This window comes from Anabrus simplex, chromosome 2 (assembly GCF_040414725.1).
Source record: "Anabrus simplex isolate iqAnaSimp1 chromosome 2, ASM4041472v1, whole genome shotgun sequence".
NCBI classification, from domain to species: domain Eukaryota; kingdom Metazoa; phylum Arthropoda; class Insecta; order Orthoptera; family Tettigoniidae; genus Anabrus; species Anabrus simplex.
This window is the reverse complement of record NC_090266.1, coordinates 849,481,081-849,493,201: the sequence shown is the minus strand read 5'-3', so window position 1 is coordinate 849,493,201 and position 12,121 is coordinate 849,481,081. Positions and strand designations below refer to the sequence as shown.

At 41.6% G+C, this 12,121-nt stretch overlaps 1 protein-coding gene across 1 annotated transcript in view; it reads left to right on the top strand.

Annotated features, from left to right (window-relative positions):
• Window positions 1-12,121, top strand: part of LOC136863713 (uncharacterized) — a 562,466-nt gene that overhangs the window by 303,761 nt on the left and 246,584 nt on the right. Inside the window, exon 9 of the mRNA XM_068226053.1 lies at window positions 3,367-4,068. Within this exon, the coding sequence (XP_068082154.1) occupies window positions 3,367-4,068 (702 nt within the window). The remainder of the gene's footprint in view (window positions 1-3,366; window positions 4,069-12,121) is intronic.

The window sequence follows — 12,121 nt, the reverse complement described above, 5'->3', positions numbered from 1 at the left end:
AAACGGGCCTTTCCAGGAAAGTTATACCTCTTCTTCGGCCAAGAATTGTTAAAATAATTCACGTGTAAAAAGCTAGATCAAAAAACATATTTGATATACACTATGAGTTCAAGGGACATCGATGAATGATATATAAGAGTCTACATTCATTTTTAAATTATAAATGATGGAGGAAGGGTGGTGGAAGTTTACTATATATTTATATACGTCCAAAAGTATATTTGCATGGGTACATAGGTCTACAGTACACTTTCGGAGAGTATTATTTACACATAAAGGCGTTAGTTCGAAGAAGATAAAGCAGGAGTTAGCAGTGCAGTTTGGATTCGTAATTTATATGGGCTTGGAAAGTAAGACCACAAAGAAAAATGTATGACCCTTGAGGAATTCATTCTTTGCTTAAGAAGAGATGGAAATCCATGTGTTCTCTGGATTGTGGTTGTGTGGGATCTCGTAAGGACTTCAGTTAGGGATTTCAGGTAGTGAATTCTAATTTCGGTGAGCAGTGGTGCATGGAGCTGTAATAAGGGAAGCGGTTGGACTACAACCCTTTGATGAAAAACAGTACGCCGGCGCCGTGTAAAATTTGACATAGGTTGAGAATTTCGAGAAGGGAAAAGTTTGAATTTTGGGTATCGAGGGTTGACAGGATATTCAGTATTCTAATTAAAGGAGTAGATACGAACGTTTATTTGGCGCATCTGTCCAAGGAGGATGCACGTAAGTGTTTTAGGTAAGCACAGGGATTTTGTAGCTTACAAGGAAGCCATTTGTTTCTGTGAGTCTTCAAATCTGGTTAAAGGGTTCACTTGTAGTTTCATAGTGAGACAGGATGATCGCGGTAAGAGAAAGATTCCTTACAAAGAATATATATGGAGTGGACTGAGTGGTGAAACTTTGGTTACGTACATAAATGTGAAGGAGGACAGGATTTCCAGCCAGAACATTGGATCGAGGTTTTTGACGAGAGGTTATTACTTGAGTTCTTTCGGGGTTGAGATTAAAATGCCACTCAGATCAGCACAACTGTATTATTCTGTGTAACATAAAGCTGATCTTGGGTGTTAATCTGCTGGATAGATGTTAATTGTAGAAATAAGTCAGTGTTATCGGCAAATTGTCAGAAATGAAGAGGTTGTGGTAGGTGAAGATTGTCTGCGATGAAGAGTACGAATAATACTGATGATAAAATAGCCCTCTGATGTACACCTTCAGTAATAAGAAAAAGTCCAAGAAAGTTTGATCTAGTCGATATTCCATTGCTTCGATTACGCAGAAAAGAAGCCAAGATGCGAATGTAAGAGTGCAGAAGAATAAAGCAGTGGAACTTAAAAAAGGCCAGAATGTAAAATAACAATATCAAAGGTGCTTAAAATCTTAAAGACAAGGGGACGTGCTGGTCGGATCTTGGAACATAGCGACATAAGAGATTTCAGCGTAAGCTCATCTACAGCAATAGTACAATTACACCTCAGGCATTTGATGCCACTCGATCTTCTCACGATCTGTTCCCTCTTTTGCCTACAGTATGGCCATTATAATTAATCACGCCAAATACATACACTATTTCCCATCCTACTTGAGACCAAGAAAGAGGTTATCATCTCCTTAGCCAACAGGTGCTGAGATTTGGTCACTGTCCTTGTGTCGAAGTATCAATGGCTCCAGCACCACCTTTCATGAGGTGCAACTACCTCTTACAATATCACATCCATCGGACAGAAGAGTGCGGGGAAGCCCTTCTTACCCATCCTACGAAACATTGCCCTATGCTGTGCCAACCTCTAAAGTGCGGAAGCCCATCTTACATAGCCTATTACTCCACAAGCCAATAACCTTACCACCTCCAATTCACTCTGAACTAGTTGAGCCTAACTGTAGCATTATCTGTTACGTTTTACTGAGTCCGGGAATGTCTTAAACTTTGCACCATGACACAAGAAAATTTTGCGCTCGAGATAATTACTATCCGATGGAAAGAACGACAAACCATAGACAGGAGAAGATATTTTATTAAAAACATGCAGAAATCCTTTTAGAAGATGTGTGCAGAAATCGAACAAATTTCAGGATGATTGATTCATCCATAGGTTCTTCAGTGACCACAAATTATTCAGCTATACACTGCTATGATTTCTCATAGCAAGACGCACATACCCTGGTTTCCTGGCTCTCAGGCATGCTGACCCCAAGTGCTTTTTCTGTAGCCGAAACATAATTGAATGAATGAATTTTAATTTCTAAACAGGAATGAGTCAAACATGCTGAACGTCTATGAGATGAAAACTTGAATTCTCAGATTTATTCTCAGATTATATAGCTGACGTACGAGAGCATCTAATGTTCTGGTCATCAGAGGAATCAGCTGTGTACGGAACGCTGACTATCGCTAACAATTTTAATAATTTCTTATTTTAAATCCATCGTGTCTTCATAAAAGTAAGCTGAAAGTGAAAATGGTGTTGCGAATCGAATTCAGAATATCTAAAATTGTTTCTGACATTATGAAACTAATCTTTTTGTAGACCTTAGCTAAAATATAATATTTTTTTATTATTTTCGCTACACATCTTCAAGACTACCGACGGTGGGTTTGGAATCCACAATCCACCGAATGTTAGCTTACAGCTACACAACTCTCACTATGTAGTCAACCCCTTGGTACATCTAAATAGATTTATCCAGGTTTAGGATTGATAATCTCACTGTCTTTGGCACAAAATCCGTAAACACCAAAAATCTTCATTTGTGAAAGAAGGTTTTCATTGTAAAGCCAATGACGGCTGTGGCCTTAAATATAAACTTTTTAATTATCGTCATCATCACTAACTAGGAACGTTAAATCGCAATACTTGAACGGCGGTGATATTTTAAAATTCTTTCTATAGACCAGAAAACAATGAACAAAGGGTAACGTACACATTCATTTGAGGAAGAGCGTACTTGCAGAAAAAACAGTTTGTATCATATCAATAAGCACTTTTTGGAAAAGTTTAACGTATTCTTAGTTTCGTTGTCGTAAGAACGATGCCGAATTGGGAAGTGGGATTATATTTTTCAAAAGCGGATAAGAATCTCAGTAAATCAATACTTAGGACTGTGTTTTCTTTATCACCCCGATTACAATATTTTGGAAATATTCCATGGTGGAAAACAAAGACCTCCCTATTCGAAAATGTTATCCGAAATAGTGGACAACGCACACACAGTTGATGAAGCTTCATGCTTTTTGCCTTTCAGCTGAGTGTGATGACGTGTAATATTTCACTTCTTGTTTCATAGACTGCACATAATCAAAGAAACTGTTTTTCTTTTCTTGTGCTCCCTCCCATGAAATGAAAATCACATTCACCCTTAACTCCACAGAAACACGGTGTTGCTGGAGGAGCAGCATTGGCTGCTGGGGCCACAGGTGCTCTGGGAATTGCGCCGGCGGCAAACCTGCACCGGGCCACCCCCACTGGTGGGCAGAAAGCAGCGGAGATAATGGATGATGAGGACGAAGGAGTGGGTGAGGAGGGAGAGCAGGACGACGAACTTGAAAGACAGAGAGCTCAGGAAGAAGCAGATCGGGAAGAAAGGGAAAGAGAGGAAAGAGAACGAGAAGAAGCAGAGAGATTAGAGCAAGAAGAGGCAGAGAGACAAGCACAAAAAGAGGCGGAACGTGAAGAGCAAGAAAAAGCTGAGCGTTTGGCAGCGGAAGAGCAGCAGCGTGAGGAAGAAGAACGCCTGCAGAAAGAGGAAGAAGAGCGTCAGCAGCAAGAAGAGGAAGAGCGTCTACAGCAGGTGGAAGAGGAACGACAACGTCAGGAGGAGGAAGAAAGACAAAGACAGGAGGAGGAGGAAGAACAAAGACAAAGACAGAAAGAAGAAGAAGAAGCAGAAGAAGAGAGACAAAGACAGAAAGAAGAAGAAGAAGTAGAGAGACTACGACAGGATGAGGAAGAGAGACAACGACAGGAAGAAGAAGAACGACAACGAGAAGATGAAGAAGAGAGTCATCGGCAGGAGAAGGAGGAGGAGGAGGAAGTTCAACGGCAGGAGGAAGAAGAGAGGCCACGGCGAGAGGTAAGGAGGAACGACATAGCCTATTCCGTTCATGCACTATTTGTTACAAAGAGCTTTCTGTGTACAACGATGTTTCTTGTTCAGCACATTCATATTCACCTTCACGCAAGGGTAGAGAGCTGAAGTGGTAATTGTTGTTTGTTCATGTCTCAAACCGTTATAACATTCAAGAGGCAGCTTCAAAATTCCATACGCTTATTCAGCTAACGTACGAGAGGGGAAATTTGTAGCAAATTAAGTGAGGTACTTAGGTGGTAGAAGTGAGACATTTTGAAATTATCTCTATTCGGTTAAGTTACCAGCAGTACCATTCACGTTTTGAGTCATTCCATTTAACAGCATGTTCTGGTACTGCTTTCTCTATTCATCTGCAATGTATATTATTGCTCTATTGAATAACCTCTGCCATCCTAAGAAAATTCGAAGAAATTCGGTAAATGCACATGGTGATGTTTGTATTTTATCATAAATATCTTGATGACTTTTATACAACGAAATTAATGGAAACCAGAGAGTGTCTAGGTCTTGTAATGATTGTTCTGTCGCTGTGGAGCGCACTATATTGTATTATTGTAAAAGCACGACCTATTCATCCCTTCCTGACCTCACTGTGGAGAAATAACTCACATTTTCAACAAGTCAATACAACAAAATCAATTCTTACCTTGAGACCGTATGACGCCTTGTTAAACGCTGGTAACAGCATGCATGTTCCTTTACAACCTGCACAGCGTAAATCATTAGCTATAACAGAGAACTCACTTACAATGTTCTTCTCATTTCAATGTCTGTCTGTTGTATGTTCATTCACAATTCTAGTATATTGTTTAATTCAAAATATGAGAGACCTTAATTAAATTAGCATATTTTAAACCTAACCACCTGCAATGAAATATGAACATTTTATCCCATACAATAGTGTAACATGGACATTAGACAGGAAAGTTCTCTCATTCGTAGAGTTACAATATAGAGCCCACTAGATGGTTATTCGAAAGTAGTGGTGCAAACCCGAAGGCCTGTGCTGTGAGTGCTATCACAGTCATGGACTGAAACAAGGAAGGAGGCGCAGTTAGTAGCCATGGTTGTTTATGTGTCAGTAAACGCAGAAGTCACCCAAAGACTATGCAGTGGAAATGGTCCAAGCCATGTACACAAGGAGTCTAGAAAATCGCAAATGCGGTCTAGCCTGGAATTTCAGGTAGCTCAAGCCAACAAATAGCATACGAAAGTGTCTGGTCAGTAAGCTGTACAAACTGCAGCCATCACAAGCAGAATTCTAGCTGAAGCTCTGTAACTTTAATGTAAAGTCGGTTAGCATAGGGTGAATTTGCTGACAGGCTAGTGTTCAGTGATGAGATCACCTACCATCAGAGTGGGAACGGAAATCACTATTACGTCAGAATCTGGGCCACAGAAGACCTACATGCCACGAAGGAGGTTTAGAGAAACTCGTCAAAAGCGAACACGTTTTATGGAACGAGTAGGCGCAAAGTGTTCAGTCCCTTCCTTTCTATCCAGTCTACCATTACCGGCCATGTCTACCTGGACAATACAACAGAGAGGCTTAAGCCTCAGATGAAGGAAGATCTTCCCTATGGAATCGTTCAAGAGAATCACGTTCTTTCACATTTCTAGTGGGATGTTTGCCTATACTCGAAAACCACCCATCCAGGACATTTGCTAATGTTGCTCTGGCCTCTATGGTTGCCAGACTTAACACCTTGCAACTTTTTTGTGCGGATATCGGCATATAAGGACGTTGTATACACTGTATTCCCCATTATCACAGCTACTGAATGAGCACGTCGGTGCATTCCTAATGCAGTGGGACGCGTCTGGGATGACCTGTACTGCCATATACAGTAGATGTCTAAATTTTAACAAACGGCGCCCACACCAAACCCCGGGTACCTGTGAAACAAGGAGAGTTCCTCCGTCTTTTCATTTCGAAACGGTAATGACAAGTTAAGTCACTAAAGAAAAAATACCTTTACGTATGCACCATTACTTTTAATAACACTGTATTTAAAAACAAGAACAAGAAATTACTACCCAGCTGGACCTAACAAGAATTTCATTCTATGAAAATGGTATTTCATGGTGTAGTTGATGATGATTATGATCATGGCATGATTATGATCATATTATCCATATTAGAAAACTAGGATTTATTTGGTCATCGGTTCCGAGAACAATGGAGTCCGATGACCTATATTGCTATGGGGGGGGGGATTAGAAACGCGTGTAATTGATGTTATTTAGGTCCATAATTTAGATAGGTGCTTCGAGACTTTGAAATAAAGTACTATCTCCGTTCTTCAACCTGATAAAATTTATCTACGATCTACTGTATGGGCAATACAGTGCTTTTCATGGATGAGGGTACGTTCGACATTTTCCAGAGTGCTGGAAAGCGAAAGGTGGGGAGAAAAAGGAATGAAAGTTTAAAGAAGAAACATCTTGCCCCATCAGTTAAACATGGTGGTGGAAATATTCTTGTCCAAGCACAAATTTCACTGGCATTTCACGGTGCAATAATGTAATTAATGTAATTAATTCTGCTGTAATTCATCCACACGTGCTCTTGCTACAAGCGTATCACTTCACGGCTTCCCATGACACACAAACTCGAGTAACTGATCACCTCGTGGCTACGCAGTGAGTCAGCATGATGTTATGAATACACCGCTCGGAGTGTGCATGTACAGGCGTGCACATTAATGGTGTCCCGACCGAGCTCGATAGCTGCATTCGCTTAAGTGCGGCCAGTATCCAGTATTCGGGAGACAGTAGGTTCGAACCCCACTGTCGGCAGCCCTGAAAATGGTTTTCCGTGGTTTCCCATTTTCACACCAGGCAAATGCTGGGGCTGTGCCTTAATTAAGGCCACGGCCGCTTCCTTCCCACTCCTAGTCCTTCCCTGTCCCATCGTCGCCGTAAGACCTATCTGTGTCGGTGCGACGTAAAGTAACTAGAAAAAAAATGGTGTCCCGACATAAACAATCAACACTGCCCCACTCCAGTACTGAAAGGGAGGGTAGGGAGTGAAGGTGTAGCGTTGAAGGCCACTCCATTACCGAGAAGGAGGGGAAGGGAGTGAACAGGTAGTGCTGAATACACATTGTGTGTATTCCGGCCTACATTGCGTTATACTGTAATATTGTAAGATGGCTCCTATCTTACCACAAGTGAATCGAGGCCGTATTACTGGCATGTGGAAGGCTCACATGGTCCCCCAAGCAATAGCTGAAAAATACCATGCAGTCTTAAGACAGTTTTCTGGTGGGTAGAAATAAGACAAGAACGAGGTGAAAATAGATTTGACCGGGCGAGTTGGCCGTGCGGTTAGGGGCGCGCGGCTGTGGGCTTGCATCCGGGAGAGAGTGGGTTCGAATCCCATTGTCGGCAGACCTGAAGATGGTTTTCCGTTGTTTCCGATTTTCACACCAGGAAAATGCTGGGGCTGTATCTTAATTAAGGCCTCGGCCACTTCCTTCCAACTCCTAGGCCTTTTCTATCCCATCGTCGCCATAAGACCTATCTTTGTCGGTGCGACGTAAAGCCACTAGCAAAAAAATGATTGGTAGATCATAGGACACATAACAAGGCTCGTAGAAAATCTACTATCCGGGAGATAGTGGGTTCGAATCCCACTGTCGGCAGCCCTGAAGATGGTTTTCCATGCTTTCCCATTTTCACACCAGGCAAATGCTGGGCTGTACATTAATTAAGGCCACGGACGCTTCTTAGCACTTCTAGCCCCTTCTAATCCCATCGTCGCCCTAAGACCTGTCTGAGTCGGTGCGACGTAAAGCCACCAGCAGGAAGAACTACCCCAGAACAGGATGCTGGAATCGTTCAAACTATGGACAATTCTCCGTTTGCGACTGTCAGTGATGCGATTGTCGCATTGGCATTGCCAGTAAGCCGGATTACCGTGAGTCACCGACTCCACGCTGCAGGTATTTACAATCGCAGAGCTGCGAAAAAGGGGCGACTTCTTCCTGTCCAACAGAACTTCGCGGAGGCTTTGGACTACAGGAAAGTGTTACTCCACGACAGGAATGGGAAATTACAATTTCGTTAGATGAAAAGGTGTTTTGCTCTGATCCAGGTAAATAGCTGAAGTGCTGGCGTCCAGCTGGAAAGCGTTATGAAGAGCCCTTTGTCCAGGTAACTAATCAGTCGGTTCGCTTCACATGTGGCGTGTTGGGGTGGATAAGTGGTGCCGGTCCAGGAGAGTTGGCAGAGGTCACTCAACATATGATTGCTTGTGAATATGTGAACGTTTTAGAAGGTGCTGATCTTCTTAGTGTTCGAGATAATTACCCCATAGAAGTTTGTGCACGATAACTGCTCTGTTCACATCGAGCATGTAACCGAAGCTTTCTTCAAGCAGCATCCTGGCCTCCTAAGTCGGCTGGCTTAAACATAATAGAAAATGTTTGGGCAAGGATAGTAAACTCGTGGGTTCCAGGTCAGGAGAGGACAAGAGTTGCTCTGTTAATGCACTGCCAACGAGTTTGGGCGAATCTAAGGAGTGAACCAGCCTTTTTTCAACATCTAATAGATTCCATTCCCAAGCGGTAAGTGATAGAGAGGAACGGGGCATGGTCCGATTATTAATGTTCTCGAAGGGAGGATGAACCCGCCACCTACACTTGTTGTAAAGTCAGTATTTGACACAACTCTTTAGTTATTTAATACCCATTTCACAATTAGTTTTAATTTCTTCTTCTTAATCTGTTTACCCTCCAGGGTCGGTTTCTCCCACCTCTACCGCCTTAAGGGCAGTGTCCTGGAGCTTCAGACTTTGGGTCGGGGAATACAGCTGGGGAGAATGACCAGTACCTCGCCCAGGCGGCCTCACCTGCGATGCTGAACAGGGGCCTTGCGGGGGGATGGGAAGATTGGATGCGACAGGCAAGGAAGAGGGAAGGAAGCGGCCGTGGCCTTAAGTTAGGTACCATCCCGGCATTTGCCTGGACGAGAAGTGGGAAACCACGGAAAACCACTTCTAGGATGGCTGAGGGGGGAATCGAACCCACCGCTACTCAGTTGACCTCCCGAGGCTGAGTAGACCCCGTTCCAGCCCTCGTACCACTTTTCAAATTTCGTGGCAGAGCCGGGAATCGAACCCGGACCTCTGGGGGTGGCAGCTAATCACACTAACCACTACACCACAGAGGCGGCCAGTTTTAATTTCCATTTTTCTTTTCTTGGAATTATGTAACTATGGACAGTGCATTATGTTTATTACTTTACCGTACGTTTATTTTATTTATATATTTTCTAGCAAGGTGCGATAGTTCATATTTTTGATAAGATATTTCTGTAAAAATCTCTTAATTGTATAATAATTATTTATGTTGAGATGTTGCAATAACAGCATTTTTGTTGTATACTTTAAGACATGACTTTATATTATATGGAAATTAAATTTTAATATATTAAATTATTTTCAGATGTATTTGGATATTGCTCAAGAAGTAAAATGTATCTTCAGTTATTTTTGTACACGGTTATAATGATTTATACATCATTTTATTTAGCATATTATTTTTCTGTTTATAGAATGTATCAAATAATTTTCAGTAAAAAACATCATTTACCTCTTGATACTGTAATTATCGGAGTAGGTTACCTAATACTGTACTTCAATACATCCGCCGCTGTGCCCATTTCAATCACAACAAAGTCTTGTAGAGGGCTGTCTACATGTAGCAATGCGTGCGTTAAGCCAGAAAGTGGGTCACAGTGCCTTCTGCACTGCCCCTTGCCTCCTGTTTTGTACTGGAGTGTCTTCAACACTATCCCTTCACTCCCTCCCCTCCTTACCAGTACTGGAGTGGGACCGTGTTGATTGTTTACATCGGGACACCATTAATGCGCGCGTGTACATGTCAACAGCCGGCCCCGCTGGAAGCGGGACACACTGTACGCTCATATTGCTGCAATTATCTAATCTATATTACAACTGTGAAACACTGGTATAGAATTACACGGAACGCCCTAGAAGGTTCCCAGAAGGTGTCATTATACCAGTCAAAAAACGAATGTCTGTACTAGAGCGAGACATCTCCGTCGGAAAAGCTAGGTCCCATGAAAACATTAATTTAAAGATTCTCTCCTGAAAAATCAATCGACCATCAGTTTTGTCCGTATATCGAGCTGCATAATTGTTTATAAATATTTCTTATAAAAGATACAACTGTTATAACCCAATAGCGAATCAATGTTTATTCGGTCTTTACGGTACTTCTTGTAAACTAGGTGTTCTTGTTAATCTCCAAAAGATTTCCTATTTTAACAATTCGTAAGCAGAATATAAAACCATAAATAACACCATAACGCTCCTTCACATTTCTACCAGGATATTCGCCGATACATGAATGCCGCCCGACCGAGACGTTTGACAATGTTGCTCTAGCCTCCACGATTGACGGACTTAACACCTTGAACTTACAAGCAATCATCTGAATTTTCCGTATCGATGTTGTACACTGTTAAAATAAGTAAAAGCCCAACGGTTCCACCTGATCTATACGGTTCATTTGCTTAAGACAACTTTTAAAAAGCATGTAGAACATGTTTCGTCTACTTTGTAGATACATTCAACTTCATATGTTTAGGCGCATTGCATAATTAACAAAGACACATTCATGTAATCTTAACATTAAAACACACATTAACATTTTTTTAAATGAACCTTAATTATACTAAAAAGTACGTGTCATGCAAAAATGTGGGGAGGGGGCGTTCATAGATGGAAAGGGAATATAATACATTAACTAATTCTCACTAAAATATCCTGTTAACGAAAATGGCTTAAAGCTGAAACGTTTGCCGTTGTCACTGTTCATATATTTTGTAAAAACTTCTTGTAAAATCTTCTTGCCAAATCTAGCTTAAATTCACTAGGTGCACGATTATTTGGTGTCCTTCCTTGGAACGCTATTCTTGTTGTTGTGTTTGAAAGGGAGCCATTGTTTTGTTGAGAAATCTTGTGACTATCCGTAAATTTGAATTACGGACACTGCGATGCAGTTCAAAATATTTAAATTATTATTTTGTTCTGCCGTTAAGCAGGTCACCAAAGATGTAAATTGTATATTTTCTTTTTTTCAACAAATTTCTCACAAATCCATTTCAGCCATTGCAATACTGAACAATACGGAGAATATCCGTTTTCCGAAATAAAGGAGTCAGATCGATTTCAGGTATTTAAAATTTCGGATAACAAGGAAACTTTCATAAGGTCTACGTATGGTTCGGTCTACGTAAAAGTAAAATGAATAAGCCTCATAGGCATCTCCGTAGAGGTTATGAAGGCCTTTAGGGCAGCGACAGATAATTGCTACCACTATTCTAAAACTCGGCAGCAAGTGGGATAGAGTGAGTGGTTAGCGGTTTTCTTGACCACATTTGCTGCCCCCCCCGCCCCTCCCTTCCTCGGTCGGTTGAATTAACCTGGTACTCATTTTCGTTGTAGGCTAGGGGAACTTGACGGCCACGTGTCTCTTCAGAAGTGGAAGACTCGTCTCTAAATCCCTCTATTTTCAGATGGGGAATCGAGCCAACGCCCTTCCAAATGAATAGAACAACTATACCACCTCCAGCTAGGCAGCGTCCCAAAAACCTGTAATGAACTTATCTTGTTATTTCTCAATCAAATAGAGTTCTGAAAGAAGACCACAGTCTCCTTCTAACACGTCGACGTAATTTCGCTTAGCTGGCAATAAATCTCCATGGAAAGAAACACACTCCACTCTTGTGAAAGTTCTACCCTGAAAATATAACTTCGAAAGATAAAACAATGCATCATTTTCGGCAACAAGGAAGAAACGCGCGGAGATAATACTCTATCCTTAAAACCGTATTGAGCGATGTTCCCTACCTAAGACCTACTATCAGTTCCCCTATTGCACGTGCTAATGAAATTGCCGTAGGATATTGCCACATCCATATTTCGTTACTGTACAACATACTTTTTTATTTGCTAGCGATATAATGTCGCACTGACACAAGTTTTCGGTGACTCTGCGAAGGG